This window comes from Trachypithecus francoisi, unplaced genomic scaffold (genome assembly GCF_009764315.1).
Source record: "Trachypithecus francoisi isolate TF-2019V2 unplaced genomic scaffold, Tfra_2.0 Lachesis_group18, whole genome shotgun sequence".
In the NCBI taxonomy this organism is placed as follows: domain Eukaryota; kingdom Metazoa; phylum Chordata; class Mammalia; order Primates; family Cercopithecidae; genus Trachypithecus; species Trachypithecus francoisi.
The window spans coordinates 67,901,843-67,927,482 of NW_022681463.1; the positions used below are offsets into that span (position 1 = coordinate 67,901,843).

The following is a 25,640-nucleotide window of genomic DNA, read 5'->3' on the forward strand; positions in this document are numbered from 1 at the left end:
TAGAGATGCTAAGTGTGACAGTCCAGCAGTGTTCACGTGGGACTGCTCAGTGGGCAGTCAGAAATGTGGGTCCAGAGTTTAGGAAAGAAGCTGAGACTAGAAATGTAGATTTGGGAGACATCCTCCTAGATGTTACAGTTGAACCCATGGGTATAGATGAGACTGTTGGGAGATAAAAGATAGCAGATCCAAGTATACAGCTTGGAAAATTGCTGCATAAGTAGTGCAAAAGGCAAGGGAGCCATAGAAGAGGTAGCATAGGAACAAGCTGCACAAGGTAAGAAACCAGGAGCAAAGAAAGTTTCCAGAAGGTGTTAGGTTAGCTTTAGAAGCTGCAGAAAGATGAAGGAGGATGCAGATTAACAATTTGACTACATGGTTGCTATTCCATATGTATGAGAATAACTAGTGACCAGCCAATATCCAACAGGAGTCGTCCTTTTTTCAGGTTTAACAAATGTTATTTTAATGCATTAAAATAACCTCAGGTTGTGTACTTCTTACACGTTAAATACACAAAAGATACATCAGAGGCAAGGTGGTGGTTTACTGGCAGCCAGATGCTTGCACACATCTGGGATTCCTTTGATAGACAGTTGGCCCTCAGTTTGATGTGCACTTTTCTTCCCATCCAGGATTTCTGTAACCATGTAACTATGTGTTACTCTCCCAAGGCCTTCAGAAAAAGTCCAGTAAATAGGACATTTGAAAACTAAACATATCTTCTATATAAAATTATGTTACAGTATGTTTCAGCCCCCTGGCTGCTGAAGCTTTAGGAATTGCCACAGCAGCCAAGGGGCTGTAATTCTGTTCTCCAGAATTATGGTGAGAACAAAAAGTTTCTGAGATAGAGCAACAATACATTCAGCCATGTTGCTAGGGGGTCTTCAACTATTCTTAGTTTGGGTATTTTTATTTTTTGTTTAGGGTAATGCTGTATTTGGGGAACTATTAATTTGTCACCAAAAAATGTTTTGCTTTGCTTTGTAATAAAAACTTGCTGCACTTACTAAATTTGATATGGATTTGGGGTCAATTATTTTTTTCGGACTTTATATCAGGTTTCATAATAAAAGTTGGGGAAATGTAAGAGTCATTTAACAAACTGTCTTAATAGTGAACTCCTAGTGTACATTTGTGCAGGTAAAAAAGGCATCATTATGGTACCAATTTTGTTATTCCTTCTACCCGAATGCCTATGCCGCAATACATTAGTGGGAAGCAAGATAATTAAAGTAAGTATTGAAAACCATAAATTTATTTCTGCCTAGCTCTAGGTGAGCTGCATCTAAGACCGACTAAAGAAAGGTACTAAGCACTGAGATAAGCAAAACGGTGTGAAAAACTTACTCAATAACTACTGCGTTTATGCCTGTGCTTTAAGATGCACTTAAGGACACTCTAATTTTTTTCATGACACCATTCTTATGCACTTTTGTATTTTGTTTTTCAGTGAGAAGACGTGAGCTGTGTTTTGAGTCAGGTGGCTCTGAGATTACAGCTTTGGTTTTGTGTTTTCCTCTAGCTGCTAGGGGAGCTGATCCTGGACCGTCACAACTTTGCCATCATGACAAAGTACATCAGCAAGCCGGAGAACCTGAAACTCATGATGAACCTCCTTCGGGATAAAAGTCCCAACATCCAGTTTGAAGCCTTTCATGTTTTTAAGGTAAAAAGTACAAGCTCTGGAAACAATGTTATAGGCAATTTTTTTTCCAGTTCCAAATGGCAAACTCCCTGCTCTTTACTCTCTTTCATACTTGAAAGAAAATGAAATAGGCAGTCTTTGTGTTTTGTATGATTTAAATGAAATTTCAGAGTTATGTTAATGAATGCCCATTCATAAAGGTTTGCTGACTAATCCACACATCTAAATATTTTTATTTTTTCACAGAGAAAATGTGTTATACTCTTTCCCAAAACTTCTAAAACAATCAGTGATTGAGCTAGATCCCAAACCCTGAGTGTCAGACTTGAATACTTTGCTTCATACAAGCACTGTCTCTTTGAACTTTAAATGACACCCTGAAGACACAGCGGGGTACTACTCACTTTATTAATATTATTATTTTTTTTACAATGTATTTTGTTATGATAGAAAAGTAACCTCTTTAGACAATAGATTTTATTTTATTTATTTTTGAGATTGAGTCTCACTCTGTTGCCCAGGCTGGAGTGCAGTGGCAAGATCTCGGCTCACTGTAACCTGTGCCTCCCAGGTTAAAGTGATTCTCCTGCCTCAGCCTCCTGAGTAGCTGGGACTACAGGCGTATGCCACCACTCCTGGCTAATTTTTTTTTTATTTTTAGTAGAGCGAGTTTCACCGTGTTAGCCAGGGTGGTCTTGATCTCCTGACCTCGTGATCCACCCTCCTTGGCCTCCCAAAGTGCTGGGATTACAGGTGTGAGCCACCACACTTGACCCTACAATAGATTTTTTAACAGGTGGGGTAGGTGGGAGAATTCTATTTGTAATTCTGTATTCCCAGCCTAACTATTGTAAACAGTTTAGTACATTTTATTTTCCTGTGCACACATTCCAGAGTTTTTCTACAGCTGTATTCACACTGTACTAACAATTGATATCCTAATTTTATTACTTAATGCTATACCATAAGTAACCATTTTCATTATTGCTATAAGTAGTTTTTAGAGCCATTATTCTTCTCACCATCGTAGTGCATCATTGGGTATATTTCTTCTTGTCATTGATATTTAGGTTATTTTCATTTTTTCCTACTGTTAAGTAATGCTACAGTGTGCATTTTATGCATCCAGCTAATTTTTTTTAATATTTAAAATTCTTGCCATATGATAGATATCTAGAGTGTAAATAAGAGTTCAGAGAGTCCCAGAAGTTTTTGGTTCTTATTTCTAAAAATCTTTTAAAATTTTATTTATTTTTTAAATTCAGAGACAAGGTCTTGCTCTGTTGCCCAGGCTAGAGTGCAGTGGTGTGATCATGGCTTACTGCAGCCTCAAATTCCTAGGCTCAAGCAATTCTCTCACCTCAGCCTCCTAAGTAGCTGGGACTATAGACATGGGCCACCTCACCCAGCTAAGTTTTTTATTTTTTGAAGAAACAGGGTCTCGCTATGTTGCCCAGGCTAGTCTCAAAATCCTAAGCTCAAGTGACCTTCCTGCCTCAGCTGCTCAAAGTGCTGGGATTGTAACTGAACACAAGTCAGATTGCTCATCACATGCAGAGTCCAATTAACAAGAGGAGGTCTCATAAAAAGAAAGTGACTTTATTAGCCAAAACTAATAATAGGAAAGTGGCCAGATTCCCAGCCAACGCAACTACTTTGAATGTTAGGGGCAAGGCCAGGTTTTAAAAAGAGAAAACATGATATGGAAAGCGTGCAAAAATTATGCTGAGTACAGTGTCTGTGTTTCTTGTTCTGGTGGCTGTCTTGGGTCCCAGTCCAGGTGGAAAGCAGGCTGGCGTCATCTCAACAATGGCTGGATTGTGGACTAGCCACCCTGAAGTTATCTCTGGAATTTTGCAGCTGGGTCTCCAAGCTTGGTCTGTCTGACTCAAGATTCAAGTTTAGCCCCTGGAACTTCTAAGTAGGCAGATAATTAGATACCAGCATGCAGTTAGATAAAAGTGAAGGGAATATAGACAGTGAGAAAGGGCTGGGACATGGAGTCTATTTTAAAACTAAGGGAAAAAGCTTCTGCAGTTTGCTTCAAGGTTACATCTTTAAACCCAGGAGAAAGGGGAGAAAAGGTTTTAAAATGTATTTTGAAGTTAAGCTGCTTAGTTACAGGATTGCAAGTGTGAGCCATGGCACCTGGCTTCGGTTTTTATAAAGTATGTTTAGTGATAGAGTTTGTAAGTCCATAAATGGGAAGCATGGCAGTTTTTAAGGTAATTGTTGCTTTGAAAGATAAGACATTTTTAGTTGATCTTTCAGCCACCAGATATTTATTAATTCATTATATATATATATATTAAATTAAAGAGATACATAGGGTGAGGTATGGGGAAAGGGGCATGGAGCTTCCATGCCTTCCCTGAGCAGCCACCCTCCAGGAGTCTGCATGCGTTTGGCTATCTGGAAGCTCCAGCGCATATATTTATTGTCCAAAAACCCATTAGAGCAATTAAAATCCTGAACTAATTTATAAATTCTATTCAGTTCCTTTCAGAATTCCAACTAGACTTTCCCTGGAGCTTGACAAGCTGATTCTAAAATTTGTGTGGTAGAGCAATAGCCTAGGATTATCTATGGCAATGTTGAAGAAGGAAGTAGAGGAATCTACTCTAGCAGATATTAAGACTTGTTTTGGATTGAGAGTAAATGAAAACAGCGTTGTATTGGTTTAGAAATTGATAAATAGAACAGCAAAACAGAGTAGAGGGCCCAGAAGTAAACCTATATAAATCTGAAACTTGATATTTGATCATGGAGGGATTATAAATCAGTGAAGAAAGGGTTAAGTATTCAATAAATGTTTCTTGGATAATGGGTTATCCATGTAGAGAATCTTACCCTGCAGTATACACAGAAATAAGTTCTAGATAAAGATCTGCACTTGAAAAGCAATTTTTTTAACTTTTAGAAGAGAAAATAAGAGGCTCTCTGTATATTTGGGTAGGAAGAATTCCTTTGAAAAGAAATAAAAAATCACAAAACATAATAGAAATTTTTCTTGAGAAAGGGTCTTACTATGTTGCTCAGGCTGGAGTGCAGTAGTGTGATCATGGCTTACTGTAGCACTGACCTCTCGGCCTCAAGCAATTCTCCTGCCTCAGCCTCTTGAGTAGCTGGGACCGTAGGCCTGCCCTGACCATGCCCAACTAATTCTGTTTTTATTATTTGTAGGGATGAGGTCTCACTGTTTTACCTAGGCTGGTCTCAAACTCCTGGCCTCAAGTGATCCTCCTGCCTTGGCCTCCCTAGTGCTGGGATTATAGGTATGAGCCACCATACCCAGCCATAATAGAAAATATTTAAAAATGTGACCACACTAAAATTTTAAACTTCTGTTCAAAAAAGAAGTCATAAAGTGAAAAGACAGGATAGAATGTGACATATATAACTGACAGGTCATTAAGAAAAAGACAAATAACAGGCCAGGCGCGGTGGCTCAAGCCTGTAATCCCAGCACTTTGGGAGGCCGAGATGGGCGGATCACAAGGTCAGGAGATCGAGACCATCCTGGCTAACATGGTGAAACCCCATCTCTACTAAAAATACAAAAAACTAGCCGGGCGAGGTGGCGGGCACCTGTAGTCCCAGCTACTCGGGAGGCTGAGGCAGGAGAATGGCGTGAACCCGGGAGGCGGAGCTTGCAGTGAGCTGAGATCTGGTCACTGTACTCCAGCCTGGGCGACGGAGCAAGACTCCATCTCAAAAAAAAAAAAAAAAAGAAAAAAAGAAAAAGACAAATAACAGAAAAATAGACAAAAGATACAAGTTCGTAGTTTACAGATGAGGAAACCTGATTGGCAAATAAATAGGTGTTCTTCTTACTTGTAATTGTGGAAATGGCCATTAAAATATCAATGAGATACCACTTGATGTTCTTCATATTGGCAAAAATATCCAACAATATCAGATTTTTGTAGGATTGGACAGCAGTGGGAACTGTCATACACTATGTAAATTGGTATAATCACTTTGGAGAACAGTTTAGCAAAATAAACTCTTGAAGCTATGGATACCCTTCAACTCTGAAATCCATTTTTAGGCAGTTTCTTGGAGACACTCTTGGACGCGTGCATAAGGAGTCATGTACAGTAAGTCCTCTCTTAAAATCGTTGATAGGTGCTTGGAAGTGGACTTCAAACAAAACCATGTACATTACAGCAAGTCCTCGAATAACAATGTTTTGTTGTAAGCTTGATAGGGGAAAAATTGTTTGCCTCCTCTGTTGCTTTGCTTAAAGTTACAGTTTCTAAGAACTTATCCACCTTAATTAAGGACTTACTGTATAAAGATGTTTATTGCAACATTGTTTAAAATGGGAAAAGCCATACATGGGCACCAAGGGGAGACTGCGAAAATAAATTGTGCTACACACATACAATAGTGCATAATAATGGGTTAAAATAAATAGATTTATGTGGATTGCTTTGCCTAATCTTAGAAACATTTTGTTGACTGGAATGACCAAATATTTAAATATGTCATTTATTTAAAGTTTAAAAGCATGCAAAAGAACACTAAGTGTGGATTCATATATGTGCAGTTAGAGTCCAAAAATATGCATGGAAGCCGGGCACGGTGGCTCATGGCTGTAATCCCAGAACTTTGGGAGGCGGAGGTGGGTGGATCACTTGAGGCCAGGAGTTTGAGACCAGCCTGGCCAACATGGCAAAACCCAGTCCCTACTGAAAACACAAAAATTAGTCAGGTGTAGTGGCACATGCCTGTAGTCCCAGATACTCAGTGGGGCTAGGGCAGGATTGTCACTTGAACCTGGGAGGCAGACGTTGCAGTAAGCCGAGATTGTGCCATTGCACTCCAGCCTGGGCGACTGAGCGAGACTCTGTCTCAAACAAACAAACAAACAAACTGCATGGGAATGACAAATGCCAAATTCAGGATAGGGGGTCATCTCAGGAGAAGGAGTAGGGGAGAGAATAAGCAATATCATACAGGAGTATTCAATAGCCTTCAATTATACCTGTAATGTTTTATTAAAAAAAAAAAATCTGAAGGCAAGTATGGCAAAAAATATTAGATTTTGATAGAGCCAATAGTGGGAATATGAAGTCAGATATGTTATTCCTGTACTCTTCTGTGTGTTAGAATTATTTCATAAAAAGTTTCAAAAACATGAATGAAATAAAAATAGAGTGCTGTAGGCCTGGAAAATGCCTACACATTATAAAACGGTAGGCCTTCTCAAGACCCTTGGACTGAAGGAACTGAGGAAGGCTGTGTATCATGTCATTCAGCTCCCACAGAAGTTTAAATGAGAATAAACTTCATATAATTTTGTTCAAAAATGCAGTATTATATATAGTAGAAGGAATCAGTGGGTTGCAAAATAAAAATAACCTATTTCCATCCTCTGAGAAGATCAGAATTTGGGTCACCTAATCATTGGACAGGGTGAGTACGTTTAAAAATAGTTGACCACTTGTTTACTTGTATGTGTGTAACTTGGCCTGCCCCGTACCCCGGCTATGTGCCTTCCACTGAAGTATGAACTACATTGTTTACTTGCCAAAAATATTTTGTTATTTAGAAAAAAGTAACAGCTAAGTCCTAGGATTATTTTCACATCATTTAATTAATAGGTTTTTTTCCCCAAAGTACCTTTCGTAGGGTGCGAAGAATGTGGAACCCAGTCCTGAAAATGTCTTTACTGGATTATTAACAGCTGATTCTCATTAGCTTGCTAATAGGTTCAACATGTGCTTCCTACTATTGGTGAGCAGGATAGTGTGGTGGGAAAGCCCCGACGGAGGTCAAGAGAGCAGGGTCTTTGTTCTGTCTCAGTTGCCAGCAGCCACTTTGGGCAAATCCATCTGGATCCGTTTTTTCACTTGCAAAATGAAAGTGTTAGACTTCTAATTCTAAGATACTAGGTCATGAGACTTTTGTCTCAGGTCCTGACTCTCCAGAGATATGCCCAGTATGGATTGAGGGACCCATTATGAGATAATCTTCTCCCTTTCCTTTCCCTGTTAACCTCGATACCAAAGGGCCATGTTGCCCCTTCCCACCAAACCATGTAAGGTGGCAGAAAATGGTCTGTGTCATTTGCTCGCTCAGAGCTGCTGGAACTCAGGCATGGCCAGTGCCAAATATGGCACTAGTCTGTCACTCAGATCCTAGCAGTTGGCTATAATAGCTATTCCCTTGAAAACAAGAAGTTCTGTCCCCAGCTTATTCCAGAATATAAAAGTCAGGTTGACAGTTCAGTCAAAAAAGTATGTAGAACAAGAATGAGAATAGTTTCCGTGTGGTCTTACTGGAAATAAACAAAATTACAGATTAATTTAGTGAAGGACTAACCATGAATTACTCACTTCCTTAAGGACCCACTTTCTTTTTTATTTTTTATTATTATTTATTTATTTATTTTTTGAGATGGAGGTTCACTCTTGTGGCCCAGGCTGGAGTGCAATGGCGTGATCTCGGCTCACTGCAACCTCCACCTCCCACGTTCAAGTGATTCTCCTGTCTCAGCCTCCCAAGTAGCTGGGATTACAGGCATGCGCCACCACGCCTGGCTAATTTTTGTATTTTTAGTAGAGACACGGTTTTGCCATGTTGGCCAGGCTGGTCTCAAACTCCCAACCTCAGGTGATCCACTTGCCTCGGCCTCCCAAAGTGCTAGGATTACAGGCGTGAGCCACCACGCCTGACCTAAGGACCCACTTTCTAGCACACCAAACTACTATGGTCATGGCGTACCAAATCTAACTCTACTCATGGAGAAAGCAGTTGAGACCAACTGAATTTAGGAATTGGCTATGAAGTAGTTTAATAATGCTAATTTCCCCTAAAATTGTAACAGTATATTGAAAAGTGTACCAACTTCTGACTTAATGTCTCACCAACTACTTTTAAACGGTGTCGAACATTCAGCTTTATTGTATCCTCATTTGATCTTATTTTGCCCTTTCGCATATTTAACAAAGAAGCCAAGGAGAAAATGTAAAAAGTCATAATTAAGGCCTCACTTCTCCTTTCTATTTTAAAAATACTTTCTTTAAAAATTCATAAAACAATCAACTCCGTATTTGTTTATAGAAAGGTTTGCAATGGGTATTTCTGGCAAACTTTAGCAACGTCATCAAACAAGTATATAAATATATTACTTACGGCTTTGTTTGATAATCCTGCTACTGAATATTTATGTTACCTACTTTACGAAATATTTTTGCAGTAGTATGTAAAGAAAATGAATGTTTTTGAATATTACCTAGAATAAAAAAAATTTTAAGTTGCTTTTCCATATAATTTTGGGATAAATGTCTAGTTTCCTATGTAACTTCCACAATTATATGAAATTTGTAGATTCCAAAGATTTGACTTCCAAAATATGAAAGCAATTGCATTAACAATGTTAACAACATTTTAACATTTTGTACAGAGCACTTTCCCTGACAAAATTCCATATGATCCTCACCCCAGCGATGAAGTCAGGCAGGTGTGATGTCCCTGTTTCACTGGCGAGGAAACTGCCTGAGAGATTGACAAGCCTGAGCTCTCACAGACAAGGCTGTCTTCTGCTTCCAAATCCCATGTTCTTTCTTCTACATAGCTCCACTTATATGTGGGGAACTGAGGCTGGTAAATTCGAAATGGCAAAGTGCCTCTTTGCTATACCTTTATATTTCGTAGAAGCTCTTTGCGAGCAGGAATTTTCCTCTGATTTGTTCTTTCTCTGCTCTATCTCCTAACAGCTAGAAGGGTTTTTGGCCCATAGTAATTATTTAGGTAATGTCTGAGTAAGTAAATTAATATGTATGTTCTTTTTTTAGAACTGTTTTTATTTTTATTTATTTATTTTTTATTTAAGACACAGTCTCGCTCTGTCACCCAGACTAGAGTGCAGTGGTGCGATCTCAGTTCACTGCAACCTCTGCCTCCCGGGTTCAAGTGATTCTCCTGGCTCAGCCTCCCAAGTAGCTGGGATTATAGGGGCCCACCACCATGCCTGGCTTTTTTTTTTTTTTTTTTGTATTTTTAGTAGAGATGGGGTTTCACCAAGTAGACTCCTGACCTCAAGTGATCTGCCTCCCTCAGCCTCCCAAAGTGCTGGGATTACAGACATGAGCCACCGCACTCAGCCAATATGTATGTTCTTAAAGGAAGGAAACTGAGAGCCTCTGTGCCTCTGAACCAGAGAAGGATTGCCAGATAAAATGCAAGATGCCCTGTTCAATTTGAATTTGAGATGGACAATGTATAGCACTACACGGAACATACTTACATTAAAAAAATTACTCATTGTTCGTCTGAAATAGAATTTAATAGGGCATCCTCTCTTTCTGTTTACTAAATCTGGTAATGCTGAACTGGTTCAGTTTTCAAATATTCGGACAAGAACAGAGTCCTGGGTAGTAATATAGTATCTTTTAAAAAAATGTTTCTGACAAAATGTTTGACAAGCATCATCAAGTTAAATAGAACTATTCTGACTTGAGAATATATTTAGATCTTTCCTTCTTGGCATATTCCATTCAGAAAGTGAGAATGTGTAGGTCTGGAATCTATGTTTTGTGCAGGCGGCTTCCCCTGGAAAGTCCCGGTCCACATTTCCTTCTGAGGCTTGGAGAATGAGGTCAGCAGTGTGTGTGCTCATCACACTCGCTGGACCTGCCGATGGAGCTGAAGGCCTCCGGGAAGGATTCTGAATGGCTGTAGTATTTGTCCATTGTAGATGAAACCAGGAATAAGCAGCTAAAAGCTCAGTGATGAAAAGTACAGTATCACAGACCTGGGAAGGAACTAAAATAATTGAGAAAGTGATAGCACAAAGAGCAGAAAAATCCAGGGTGAGCAAGTAATAGCAGAGTGAAGGCCCCTGATGCACAAACCCAGTATTCTCTTCAACTCGAGTCAGATTTCACTGGGATTAAGTTTATATTGACAGCTCTGGGAATCTTGAGGTTGGCCATGTCGTCAGATAAATAACTTTTCCTTAAGGATCCTAGGAAAGACTCCACAGTTCCTCTGAGGTGCTTACCTGAAGGAGCGTATAGAGAATACAGAGAGGCTCAGCAGAGAGAAGCCACAGAGATGATTGAGCTATTTGGAAAACAAGACCTATGTGGAAAGATTTAAAAACACGCACCAAAAGAGAAGACTGACAGAGAAATTTAACAGTGGTACTTGAGGGCAGAGCACACGTCTCATGGAATATCATAATGCAAGCCAACAGCAGCTATCTCAGTAGGCTGTGGAGAGTGACTATAAGTAAAACCAATTCCCTGAGAACGGGAGTTGTAGACACTGGAATAGGTCATTGAGGATGGTTATGGAATCACCTTTTCAGGGGATCTAATAGGAATCCATTCTTGTTTGCCAAGAATTAGAATTACCAGTGGGTTATGTCTGAAGTGGAAGGATGAGTTAGCTAAGTTCCTGAGGTCCCTCCCAGTGACGAGTCTATTCTTTCTACAATTGACTGTGATAAAGTATATTAGAAGTATGAATTTTTACAGTATTACTAGAGGAAATACTAGTATACTCTTTCTTTGGATGGAGGATAAAATATTTTACCCAAAATAGTTAAAATGAGCTATTGGGTTTAAACATGAATCCTAATAACTTGCATCTGCATAACAGTAAATATTTGGGAAAGTGGTTACTGCTGTATGTGGCACTGCAGTGATTTCATGTTGAAGGAAGAAGCAACTGTAATGAGCAGTTGCTGTGGGCCAGAGACTCTGCTAAACACTTTGCAAGGACATACTCATTGAATATTTTCAAAACCCGATCCAATTTTGGCCACAAAAAGGATGTGGCATTCATAACATGCTACAACATGGGTTAACCTTAAAAACACTGTGCTACATGAAAGAAGCTAGTCATAGAAACCACGTATGTTATGATTCCATTTATATGAATGTCTAGAATAAGGCAAAGCTCTAGGGCAGAAAGTAGATTCATGTTGCCTAGAGCTGGGAGCATGTTGCGGCGCGGGGGCGGGGCCGGTGACTGCTCATGGGTATAGGGTTTCTTTTTGGGATGATAAAAATGTTCTAAAATTGATTCTGGTGATGATTGCACAACTATGTGAGTATACTATAAAACATTAAAAAGTATACTTTAAATGAATCAACTATATAGTCTGTGAATTTTATCTCAATAAAGCTGTTTTAAAAAAAACTTTTAAAAAACCCCAGTGAGATATAGGTAATCACTATGCTATATTCCTTTTACAAAACTGCCTACAGGCTTGAATTTTTCAATTCAAATCAACGTGTTCTGTGACTCTAAGGAAGTGTCCAGACATCCACCTTGTATTTGGCTGTCTAAAGGCAACATTAAAATGCTGAAAACACTTTGGAAAGAGGGCAAAAAACAGGTTCCCATTTCTTTGGTCCACTAGTTTACTTAACAGTTTTAAAGATGAGGCCGGGCGCGGTGGCTCAAGCCTGTAATCCCAGCACTTTGGGAGGCCGAGACGGGTGGATCGCGAGGTCAGGAGGTCGAGACCATCCTGGCTAACACGGCGAAACCCCGTCTCTACTAAAAAATAGAAAAAACTAGCCGGGCGAGTTGGCGGGCGCCTGTAGTCCCAGCTACTCGGGAGGCTGAGGCAGGAGAATGGCGTAAACCCGGGAGGCGGAGCTTGCAGTGAGCTGAGATCCGGCCACTGCACTCCAGCCTGGGCGACTGCGAGACTCCGTCTCAAAAAAAAAAAAAAAAAAAAACAGTTTTAAAGATGAGAAACGTGATTATAGCTTGACTCCAAACCCCTTTTCCCCTCTTTACCCCTACCTTTAGATAAGTAGCTAAGAACATTTGAACCAAATAGTCTGCCACTGCCACACATGGAGAGGGCGGAGCTGCAGCCGTACTGTCCGGCAGTCACTGGCGGAACCACCCAGCACTGCCCGGAAGGTGCACGCTGCACACACAGTTTAGTGATCAGGGATGCTGCTTTAACTTCTCTCAGCCTCACCTGGAGATTGGGGAAAAATCGTGTCTTCCTCCCAGAGTTGTGGTCAGGATAAAAGAATACTATTCGTATAAACTGTGTAGCACAATGCCCAGTGCATAGCAAGGATTCAGCAGACGATATGTATATTTTTAAATGGCGATCATCTCATGTAATGTAAGAAGAATCTACAAGCATTAAATACATATTATTAAGGAAAAAGCAGGTTACAAAGTATTATGTACAGAATGCAAGCCCAGTTTTATTTAAAATATTTCTACAAATAGCGATGTGCACGAGAAAAAATGCTGCACATACATACACCAGATATTCACAGTGGTTATCGCTGGGTGGAGGAATTATGTTAGTGAGTTTTTTACTTTCTTCTTTGTGCTTTTCTTTATTTCCCTAGCTTTCCACATGTATAACTTGTGTAATTAGACTGATGGTAAGAATGGTGGCAGTGAGGAGGAGGATTTCATAGGATTCTAGAGGTTTTTAGAGCATCCTGTACTTCCAGGCTGCTGGCCTCCACCACCCTCACTTCCTTCCCAGGGCTTTTCTTCCTCCCTTGATGTGCAGTAGGGTCCAGTCTAATTCTGTTGTGGGCCCAGTGATGCTCATAGACATCCAACCAGCTTGCAGATTTAAGGATCAAGTCCTTTCTTAAACAGGAAAAAGTTAATTGTCTCTGATCAGTACTAGCAAGTATTGTGTCAAAATATTCTAAATTATTACTCAGATGTGTAGTCACATGAATAAGGATATGGTTGCCTTATTTGACACTTCGACAAGGTGGGATTTTGCTTGGAGTAACTTCCACGTAACTGTAACAGGAGCATATACAGAGCATGCCAGGCTTGCAGCACACATCAAAGGCGTGAGGTCAGCACCACAGAAGGCTAACTTCCCCATACCTTGTCTGGCTCAATCCCTGTTGGCAAAATAGAATTTGAATGAAATTAATGGGTATGTGTGTAAGATGTAGATATTTTATTTTCCATGCAATGCATTCAGTTTTAAAATGGAGAGTGCAATATTTTCAGTCTTCTAAACTAAAAATATTTGAGTTGTGGTCATGATATTTGCCTTCCTCTCACCATGCCTGAGAACTCCATAAATCACATCTCTCAGGCATGTTATGTAAACTAAGGGTTGCAGGCAATAAGGTGGCATTCTAAAAGGAGAAGTCCTGGGTAGTTTCATTTGTTGTTTGTTCAGTGGTTTGAAAATTACATTAAAAAAATAGAATTTGAATGAAATTAATGGATATGTGTGTAAGATGGGACAACAAAGACAACCAAAAAAAATTCTATCATGGACATAATATTCAAAAGACTTGGTTCCCTATATCTATGAATTAGAAGTGTGTTTCTTATCATCAGTGGGTTCATCTCAGGGCTTGACCAGTGTCCCGGCTGCCCCAAGGGAATCAGGCCCTCTTGCATTAGCTGACACCAATGAGCAACTACCTTTAGAGGTGGCAGAGTTCAGAAGCCATAAAAAATAAAAACAAGAAAAAATTTTAAAATGGGGCACAAACTTAGCATTTTCCTTAGGTTTATGGTACAGTGGATGAATTCAGTGGAATTGAACCAGTGACGCCTGTCTGCAAATTCCAGTACATTTTACATTTATTTTGGTTTGCAACATCAGTTTGTCTATTATAGTTAATCTTTTTTTTTAGAAAGGCTGTCATGAGTTATTTATGTAGTCACCACAAAATGCCAGGCAATTTTTAGCTAAAACTTCACAGTAACTCACTTGTAAACAAATGCTAACCAGAGCAGTAATTCTGAAAGGTATTACATAAACGTCAGGCAGTTTGTATAAACAGGCCTGGAGTCCCCCCCCCGCCTTTTTTTAAAATATAAGTAACAATTTTAGTTTGTTGTGGTAAAATTCACATAACATAAAATTCAGCATTAACCATTTTCAAGTGTATAATTCAGTAACAGTTAGTGTATTTACGATGTTGTACAACTATCGCCAGTATCTAGTTCCAGAACATTTCATCATCCCAAAAGGAAACCCTGTACTCAGTAAGCAGTTACACCCCATTGCCCATCACCCCCATCCCCTGGTGATCATTGATCTGCTTTCTGGCTCCATGAATCTGGCTATTCTGGATATCTTATATTAATGGAATCATACAGTGTGTGGCCTACATCCATGTTGTAGCATGATCCATCATCACTTCATTCTTTTATTCTTTTTTTATTTTTATTTTTTTGAGACAGGGTCTCGCTGGGTCACCAGGCTGGAGCACAGTGGTGCAATCTTGGCTCACTGCAAACTCCACCTCCCAGGTTCAAGGGATTCTTCTGCCTCAGCCTCCCGAGTAGCTGGGATTACAGGCATTTGCCACTACACCCAGCCAATTTTTGTGTTTTTAGTAGAGACGGGGTTTCACTATGTTGGCTAGGCTGATCATGAACTCCTCACCTCAAGTGATCCACCTGCCTTGACCTCTCAGAATGCTGGGATTACAGGTATGAGCCACTACGCCCAGCCCAGTACTTCATTCTTTTAAATGGCCAAATAATATTCCATTGAATGAGTATACCACAAATTTGTTTATCCATTCATCAGTTGATGGACATTTGGGTTTTTTGCACCTTTTGGTTATTGTAAATAGTGCTGCTATGAACACTACTACACAAGATTTTGTTTGAACAATGTATTCCATTTTTAGGAAGGGAGTTGCTCAGTAATATGGTAATTCATTGTTGAACTTATTGAGGAACAGCCAATTTTCCACAGAGGCTGTGTCATTTTATATTCCCAGCAGCAATAATTTCTTTTTTTTTCTTTTTTCTTTTTTTTTTTGAGACACAGTTTCCCTCTGTCACTCAGGCTGGTATGCAGTGGTGTGATCACGGCTCACTGCAGCCTCAACTTCTCAGGCTCAAGCAATCCTGCGGCGTCAGCCTCCTGAACTACAATGTGCACCACAATGCCCAACTAATATTTTATATTTTTTGTAGAGACAGGGTCTTGCTGTGTTGCTCAGGCTGGTCTTGAACTTCAACTCCTGGGCTCAAGTGATCCTCCTACTTTAACCTCCCCAAGTGATGGGATTACAGGCATGAGTCTTCATTTCTGGCCCAGGGTTTCAATTTACCTCTGTCCATCTTTGCAATACTTGTTACTGTCAGGGTTTTTTTGTTTTTTGTTTTTTTGTTTTGTTTTGTTTTATTTTGTTTTTGCAGCCATCCTAGTGGGTGCGAAGTGGTATCTCATTGTGATTTTGACTTGCATTTCCATAATGACTAATGATTTTGAGGATTTTAAAAATGTACTTATTGGCCATTTGTATATCTTTTTTGGAGAAATGTCTGTTCAAGTTCTCTTCCCCTTTTTGGAATGGGTTTGTCGTTGTTGTTGTTGTTAAGTTGTAAGAGTTCTTTATATATCCTGGACACAAGACACCAAACTGATACATGATTTGCAAATATTTTCTCCCATTCTCTGTGTTTTTTCACTCTCTTGATAGTATCCTTTGATACACAAAAGTTTTCAATTTTGGTGAAGTTCAGTTTACCTGTTTTTTCTTTTGTTGCTTGCATTTTTGGTGCCATATCTCAAAAACCATTATCAAATCCAACATGATGAAAATCTACCCTGTATTTTCCTGTGGAAATTTTAGCTCTTATATTTAGGTCTTTGATTGATTTTACCTTTTATTTAGAGTAAGATAAGGGCTCAGCTTCATCTTTTGCATGTGAATATCCAAATGTCCTAGATTGAGTGTTTTTTGTTTGTTTGTTTGTTTGCTTTTTGAGACAGCATCTCACTCTGTTGCCCAGGCAGGAGTGCGGTGGCACCATCACAGCTCACTGTGGCCTCAACCTCCCAGGCTCAATTGATCCTCCCACTTCAGCTTCCCGAGTAGCGGGAACTCTTAGCCAGCGCACTACGGCAGGCACCTGGCTAATTTTTGTATTTTTTGTAGAGAGGGGGTTTCGCCATGTTGCCCAGGCTGGTCTTGAATATCTGGGCTCAGGAGATTCGCCCACCTCAGCCTCCCAAAGTGCTGGATTTAGAGGCAGGAGCTGCTGCACCCAGCCTCTGTGTTGAGTGTTTTTGTCCTGAGAAGGTGTGGGATTTTATCAAACTCTTTTTCTGTATCAGTTGAGAAGATCATGTGGTTTCCCTATATTCTGCTAATGCGGTACACTTGTATTAGTTTTCTAGGCTGCCATAACAAAGTACCACAGACCAAATGCCTTAAAACAACAGAAAACACAGTTCTGGAGGCCAGAAGTCCAAAATCAAGGTGTTGGCAGCATTCGTTTCTTTTGGAGACTCTCAAGGAAAAGCTTCCTTGCTTCTCTTCCAGCGTCTGGTGGTTGCCAGAGGTCCTTGGTGCTCCCTGGCTTATAGAAGCATCTTCTGTTTCCATTTTCACATGGCGTTCTTCTCTATATCCCTAAGCGTCTCTGTGTCCAAAGTTCACCAGTCATTGGAGTAGAACCTACCCTAAGCCAGTATTGACTTCATGTTATCTTGAGTACATCTGTAAAGAAAGTCTGTATTCCCAAATAAAATCACATTCATAGATACTGAGAATTAGGACTTGAACATATCTTTTTGGGGAACACAGTTTAACCCAGTACATTGATTGATTTTCTTATGTTGAACCACCCTTGTATTTCCGGGGAATAAATCCCACGTGGTCATGGTATAGAATCCATTTAATATACTCCTGGACTTGGTTTGCTAGTTATTTTGTTGAGAATTTTTTGCATTTTTATTCATAAAGAATACTGGTATGTCGTTTTTTTGTGTTTTCTCTGACTTTGGTATTTGGGTAATACTGGCCTTACAGAATAAGTTAGGGAAGTGTTCCCGTCTCTTATAGTTTTCAGAAGAATTTGAGAGAGATTTGTGTTAATTATTCTTTAAATGTTAGGTAGAATTTACTAGTGAAGTCATCTGGTCCTGGTCTTTTTTTTGTTGGAAGTTTTTGATGACTGACTTGATCTCTTTTCAGAGGTCTGCAGATTCTCTATTTCTTCTTGAGTCAGTTGGGTAGTTTTTCTAGGAATTTGGCCATGTCATCATCTAGGTTATCTAATTTGTTGGCATATAATTGTTCATAGCAGTCTCTCATAATCCTCTTTTATTTCTATAAGGCCATTAGTAATGTTCCTACTTTCATGTAGCATTTGAATCTTCTCTCTTTTCTTAGTCACTCTAGCTAAAGGTTTATACATTTTATTGATTTTTTTCGAAGAACCAACTTTTGGTTTCATTGATTCTGTCATTTTCCTGTTCTCTGTTTTGTTTATCTCTTCTCTAATTTTTATTATTTCCTTCCTTACGTTGCTTTGGTTTAGTCTGTTCTTATCTTCTTAGTTCCTTAAGCTATAAAGCTAAGTTACTAACCTGAGATCTTTCTTTTCTTTTTTCTTTTTTGAGATGGAGACTTGCGCTGTTGCCCAGGCTGGAGTACGACGGCACGATCTTAGCTCACTGCAGCCTCCGCCTCCTGGGTTCAAACCATTCTCCTGCCTCAGCCTCCTGAGTAGCTGGGATTACAGATGCACGCCATCACGCCCAGCAAATTTTTGTATTTTTAGTAGAGAGAGGGTTTCACCATGTTGGTCAGGTTGGTCTCGAACTCCTGACCTCGTGATCTGCCCACCTCGGCCTCCCACAGTGCTGGATTACAGGTGTGAGCTACTGCACCCGGTTCAGATCTTTCGTTTTTAATGTAGGCATTTATAGCTATAAATTTCCCCTTGAGCACTGCTTTTGGTGTTTTATTTTGATATATTTTGTTTTTGTTTTCATTTGTCTCAAAGTGTTTTATAATTTTCTTTGTGATTTCTATTTCCCATTGGTTGTTTAAGAGGAGCTTAGGATACTTTATAACCCAGAAGGTCAAAGGTCAGTTCCTCCTTGTCACCCCATGACTGTAGACCCACCAAGTGGAAGCTTAGGAAACCCTTTTCCTTCCCTATTATGGGTCCCTTGGCCTGCCTGGCTGAGGGGTGGGCTCACTGTAAGTAAGCCATGTGGGCTGCCAGGAAACTGTCTCATCATGAGCCACTCGTGACCACAGGGATGTGCAGTGTTCCCAGAGGGGGCTCTGTATTCCTTAGCGCTTGCTGCTTCAGTTGAGTCCATGATCTTTGATGGAAAGAACAGAAACATGAAGAATTTATCTTTCATATTTATGAACAATTTCAGAACTCAATTGGCCAAATGAACTGAGTATCAGATTTGTGGGCTTTGATTTCTAGTTCTTAACCTCACCTGGCAAAATGTCACATTTCATCAGTTCTCAGAAGCAGCATCCTGGGATTAATCTCAGCTTCAGCCATTGCTAGCTCTGTGAGCCTGGCAAAGCAATTTTGCAACAGTGTATGTATTCTACTCCATGCATTTGAATGGTGCATGCTGTATGCCATATACCATTTGAATGCATGGAGTAGAATACATATACTGTTCTCATTAAGCCTTACTGTTACCTAATGGCACTCAGGTACTGTCATCATCCCCATTTTTCAGATGAAGAAACTGAAGTACAGAGAGGTAAAGTTTTGTAGGATCATACAGCTAATCAGAGGTGGTGCTGGGATTTGGGCCCAGGCTGTGTGCTTCTGAGTCTGCACTGTTAACCATAATACTATGCGGTCAAGTTTATTAACATGACTCAGCCTGTTTCCTTATTAACAGATGAGGATAACAGCTCTTATACTTCAGGGCTGTTGTGAGGGTTAAGTGTTCGATCAGTGTGAAACAGCCCCATGAATGAAGACAACCAGCTGGGAGGGCTATGAACTGGCCACCCATGGTCGTGTGTACAGTTGACCAGAATTAGGGTGATGGGGCAGTGAGGAGTCCTTGAATTCAGTTCAGGCCCTTTGCCTCCAGCAAGTATGAGTCCCCACATACAGTGACAACAGAAGGCTTTCAGAGACTTCGTTGTGCTGACGCTGCTGATGTTCTCCAGCACATTCTCTCCACCCAGACAGGCAGAGGTCTTTTTATTTCTAGATAACAAAACTTGGCTGGTGGACACACGCTGACATGTAGGAGAGGTGGAATTTGAACCCAGGTTCCAGAGCCGGCGCCACCTTAGCTCCCACGTTCCCTTACTCATTCTTACTGTTGCTCCCACGTCCTGTCCCGCACACCTCAGAGCCTGCAGTGGGACAATTCAGTATTCCTGGAATGCTGCTCTTACCACCACGTGTAAACATACTCTGCCTGACTCATGGACTAGCTCTCATGCCACCCACACCACGAACCTTCCTGCTTCAAACCCAGAAATGTAATGTCATCGCCACCTCCTGGGATGGGAGCCTCACAGCCTTGTATTCCCCCGCACTGGTACTCAACATCCTAGGGTAGTTTTCTCCTTCCCCACAGTTGCTAGGGTGGAGGAACCTTAAGGGCTTAGCCATATAATCCCCACTGCCCCATAACTAAGCCCTTTCGTAGTGTGTTCCTTGTAGAGTTGGGCACGGCACAGCTATGGGACAGGGATGGGCGGGCAGAGGGGGTGCCAGGCAGAGGCAGGAGGGCAGACCATCACACCAGAGAGCTCTGTAGGGCTCAGAGACACTTTGATCTGCATTCTGGTCATTTAGTCATGTATGTAGCAGTAACTAAGAAGTGTGTCTGTTACAAAATAGTGCACCAGTCAACATCAGATCATGGTTTCCACCAGGAGTCCACAAAAGAATCTCTGTGGAACTTCATAGAAATACAGAATGCCAGACATCCACCACAGACCTGCTGAGTTGGCATCTCTGGGAGGTAGGACCTGGGCAGTTGTAATTTTTTGTTTGTTTGTTTTTTTGAGACGGAGTCTCGCTCTTTCGCCCAGGCTGGAGTGCAGTGGCGCAATCTCGGCTCACTGCAAGCTCCACCTCCCGGGTTGATGCCATTCTCCTGCCTCAGCCTTCTCGGTGGCTGGGACTATAGGTGCCCGCCACCACTCCCAGCACATTTTTTGTATTTTTAGTAGAGACGGAGTTTCACCGTGTTAGTCAGGATGATCTCGATCTCCTGACCTGGTGATCCACCCGCCTCAGCCTCCCAAAGTGCTGGGATTACAGGCGTGAGCCACCGTGCCCAGCCCAGCAGTTGTAATTTTTAAAGCTTCACATACGTGACAGTGACACTGGTGACCTCCAGGGAGGGAAGGTGAGAGGAGGACTATTCACATTTGTCCTTTTTGAATGTTGAACTAGGTAATGATATTATGTGTTCAAAAAATAATGTTTAAAAACCATAAGCTCACTCGTACTATATGTTGTTTATGTTTAAATATCTGTGTAGTAGGAGGATAAGGATTAAAACGTGCCCAGAGATGGTAGCACACTGCTAGAGGTGGGAGGGGAAAGGTGGAAGGTGAGGGTTTGGTTCCATCTGTAATGTTTTATTTGTTTAAAAAGAGACACTTGAGGCACAATGGCAAAATCTATTCAATTTGTGGGGTGAGTATACTGGATTTGTTATGCTATTTTCTGTTTGAAAGATTTTATAGTTAAGAACAAACATTTAAAAGTAAAACAAAGTATGAAATGTTCATAGATAGCTCCCACGTGCTCCTAGCTAGTGACTAAGGAGAGTGATAGGAAAGGGGAAGTGCAGGCCTGTGGCGCTTAACCGCAGGGAGTCATTCTGAGAAACACACTAGGCGATGTTGTCTGTGCGGGAACATCACAGAGTGCATTTACACAGACCTGGATGATGGAGCCTGCCGTGCACCTGGGCTATATAGTGTGGGCTATTGTGCCTAGAGCACAAACCTGTACAGCATGTTACTGTACTGAGTATTGCAGGCAATGATAACACAATGGTATTTGGGTATCTAAGCATAGAAAAGATACAGTAACAATATGGCATAAAAGAGAAAAAGTGGTACACCTGTATAGGGAACTTACCATAAATGGAGCTTACAGGACTGGCAGTTGCTCTGGGGAAGTCAGGGAGTGAATGGTGAGTGACTGTGAAGGCCTGGAACATTACCGTACACTACTGGAGACTTCATAAACACTGCCTAGACTACACTACATTGATTTTTAAAAGTTTTTCTTGTTTTAATAATAAGTTAACCTTAGGGCCAGGCATGGTGGCTCATGCCTGTAATCCCACGGCTTTAGGAGGCCAAGGTGGAAGGATGGAGACCAGGAATTTGAGATCAGCCTTGGCAATCATAGACCTATCTCTACAAAAAACTTTTTAAATTAGCCAGGTGCAGTGGCATGCACTTGTAGTCCTAGCTACTGGGGAGGCTGAGGAGGGAGGATCACTTGAGCGCAGGCGTTCCAGGCTGCAGTGAGCTGTGATGGTGCCACTGCACTTCAGCCTGGGCAATAGAGTGAGACCTTGTCTCAAAAAATAAATAAATGAAAATAACCTTAGCTTACTGTAACTTTTTACTTTTATAAAAAGTTTATTTTTTAATTTTTTAGAACTTTTTGACTCTTTTGCAATAATATAGCTTAAAACAAACAAGTTATACAGCTGTACAAAAACATTTTCTTTCCTTATATCCTTATTCTATATGCTTTTTCTATGTTTAAAGTTTTCTATTTTTTACTTTTTAAACTTCTCTGTTAAAAACTTAAGACATAAACCCTCACATTAGCCTTGGCCTACGCAGGGTCAGGATCATCAGTATCACTGCTTCCACCTCCACATCTTGTCCCCCTGGAAGGTCTGCAGGGGCCGGAACACCCATGGAACTGTCACCTCCTACGATAACAGTGCCTGCTTCTGGATACCTCCTGCGGGACCTGCCTGAGGCTGTTTTATAGATTTTTGTTTAATAAATAGAAGGCGTATACTCTAAAATAATGATTAGACGTATAGTATAGTAAATACATAAACCAGTACCATTGTTGTTGATCATCAAGTATTATGCACTGTGCATAATTGCATGGGCTTGAATTTTATGTGACTGGCCAGGCAGTAGGTTTGTTTACACCAGCATCACCACAGACACATGAGTAAATGCATTGACCTATGACATCACAAGGCGATGGGAATTTTTCAGCTCCATTATGGTGCTATGGGACTCCAGTCATACACATGGTCTGTCATTGACTGAAACGTTATGTGGTGCGTGACTGTATGGATCACCCTCACTAAAAATTAGAGTCAGGGGCTTCTATACATTAATAATATCAGTCACGCATGAAACACGAGTAGTGTGGGTGAGGTCCCTGGCCTGCACTGCTGTAGGGTGGCTGAGGTCCCTGGCTTGCACTTCTGTCCTAAGTATTTGTTTCTTTTTGTTTCAGGTGTTTGTGGCCAGTCCTCACAAAACACAGCCTATTGTGGAGATTCTGTTAAAGAATCAGCCCAAACTCATTGAGTTTCTGAGCAGCTTTCAAAAAGAAAGGGCGGATGATGAGCAGTTCGCTGACGAGAAGAACTACTTGATTAAACAGATTCGAGACTTGAAGAAAACGGCCCCTTGAAGAGCTCCCTAGCCCCTGTCACAGTCATTCGTCTCATTTGTCCAGTTTGTACAATGTGATATGTCAGAAAACCATCATTCTTGGGAAGACTTTGGAGGTGCCTATTTTTTTCTCTTGTAATTGTTCTGGGTAGATGGAATATAAACATTTGAATGGAAAAAAATTAACCTAGAATAATATATTCATTTTAATCAAGTCTGTGATTATTTATGTGAAATCAGAGCCATTGTATTAGGTGTTGAAAAAAACAATTTTAACTTGCAGACGTGAGCCCCTGGGCACCATGAGCCACTAAATGGGAGCTCAAATAACAGGCATCACCAAGTCTTCAAGGAGGACTGAGTTCTCAGGAGAGAACTGGGAATGGGGCCAGGGTGCAAAAGTGCTTTGCCCATCTGTAGGTAGACACACAGATTGCTCAGGGCGCTGAGAGATCCCAGAAGGTAACATTGATGTTTTCAGTCATTGAGTGTCCTTCGTTGCTGCCAATGTCTTTGGACTGTAATCAGTGCATCCATCCATACCTCCCAGAATCCAGCGCTCCCTCTCAGCGCAGTCTCCCCTCCCTCCCTGTCCTGCATTTCATCCCAACTCCTCAGCGTGGCCTCACCCATGCCTCCCGCAGTCCAGGTGAGCAGGGGAGCAACTGAGCAGGAACAGGATGGATCAACAAGGGTCATGGGGAATAGGGGACCCGCAGGGTGTGACCTGCTTGCTGGAGAACTGCGAACACCTGGCTCTGGATAGAGTCACAGCTGTTCCATATTGACTTCCAGAGAGTGAGTGAGGGACAGAATATTTCTTTCATAATCATCATGGGTGAATGCTTTCTGCTGTAAGTGTATTTTAGAGTAGGAATCACCGTAGTGGAACGCCCAGCAGGCACAAACCATGGGTCCAGGGAGTCTCAGTGAGGAACTTTTATCAATAGGAGGACATAACCATCGGAAGGAGAAATGATTCATGTGTGAAAAAATTCTCAGATCCATCAATAAATTGTTTTCAGTTTTCTAATAAGCTGTCATTCTATAATTGCCCATCACAGTCTTTAGTGAACACATAGAAAACCTATACAGTTTTGGTCCTGAATAGTCTCTTGCAACCAGAATGACTAAGGTATTAATTCATGTTCCTTATAAAAAGGCATGGAATCAAAAATATTTTAAAAGGCCGTGGTTTCGTTTCAGACATCAAGCATCTGAAACGGGATTTTAAAGCGATACTGGACAAGACATGAAAGGCACAATTGTTGATCTGTACTTTTTATACGTCAGTTTCTAAATCATGAGTCGTTGCCTTCCGCAGGAACCCTCCCTTTTTACAATACTTGAGTGTTGTGTACTTTCTCTTCAGTCAGGTGTTTGTGTGTCTAGAGACGGGAAGAGAAATGTGTTCTCCAGGACTGATCCCCTTTGTAGATTTTGTACCTGAAGAATTACCTGGCAGGGCACCACCCTTGGCTAGGCCCAGGTGTGTGTCTCTTTCTTGCCTGGCATGGACCCCGAGGCAGATGATGTGGGGCCTGGCGCATCTCCCCGCTTTGGCAGCTGTGGCCTCTCTGACCAGTGCCTTTGCTGGAGGCCGGCCAGCAGCCTGATGACCCGCACTCTTTAGTCACTAACGTCACATTATTTTTATAACATTCCCTAACAGTTCAGAGTCCCTTCAAATTGCACCTTTCTGGTTTTGCTTATTTAAAAGAGATAAGTATAAAAAATGAAGGTGAAATAACCATTGGAAATGTATTTGGTTGCTTAATACTGTTCCACAACATTTTGGGATGTATGTTTTCCTTTGGAGAGTAAGGCCTTGTTGTTGTTCTTTTCTGATAAAGAAAACATTTTATTTCCTTTGGGCTTGCATTAGCTCTTTCCTAGCAACCCATTATCTCAGCTCAGTACCTTTCAAACAGAAAACTAGTCTGGGGTTTTGTTGTGATCTGAATTTGTAAGTTATTAATGTGAAAAGCGGAGCAGGAAGCTCACAGATTTGTTCGCACAAAGTTCACTGTAAATACTGTGAGAATTGAATTCTGAAAAGGTCACATTTAGTGATTTCAAAAGCACACATTTAAATGAAGACTGATTAAATAAAAGGTACCGCACACTTCTTGGTTGGTTTCATTCCATTGCATGCTGTGTGGCTGCGTGTCTTCTTTGCTGTGTGGCTGCGTGTCTTCTTGTCACCACTCCAGGCAGGGAAAGCCTTATGCTGCCCCAGGGCCCCAGCACACCTTCCTGTATGCCCCACCAACCGGTGACCCTGCACCCGTCCCATCTTCCAAGCGACACCACCATTGACTAGGCAGCGCCTACTCAACACTAAATCTACACATCCCACTGTTGATGCCTCCTCATACCTGGGAGTCTTCCCCGTTTTGTAACTGAGGACATTGAGGTTCTGAGGTGGTTCCGAGTGGTTGAAAGATCCCTGACCTAGTGTGGGATACCCTAGATACAAACCCACAGTGGCCCGAGGCCAAATTCCTGTTCTCTCTCTCATCATCAAGGCTGTGAACTAGGGACTGGCCAAGGCATCAGAAACCATGTGGAACTCTCCCCCACTGCTGCCTGGGAGGTTCCCCAGCTGGGAGGATCCTAGCGTTAGG

The 25,640-nt window shown here is 41.2% G+C and overlaps 1 protein-coding gene across 6 annotated transcripts in view; it reads left to right on the forward strand.

The window, feature by feature from the left end:
• Positions 1-25,138, forward strand: part of CAB39L (calcium binding protein 39 like) — a 137,438-nt gene extending 112,300 nt beyond the window's left edge. For all 6 annotated transcript variants that reach the window (XM_033176870.1, XM_033176875.1, XM_033176872.1 and 3 more), the window contains 2 exons: positions 1,529-1,672; positions 22,853-25,138. In XM_033176870.1, coding sequence (XP_033032761.1) covers positions 1,529-1,672; positions 22,853-23,032 — 324 coding nt within the window. In that variant the 3' untranslated portion in view covers positions 23,033-25,138. The remainder of the gene's footprint in view (positions 1-1,528; positions 1,673-22,852) is intronic.
• The last annotated feature ends 502 nt before the right edge of the window (positions 25,139-25,640 follow it).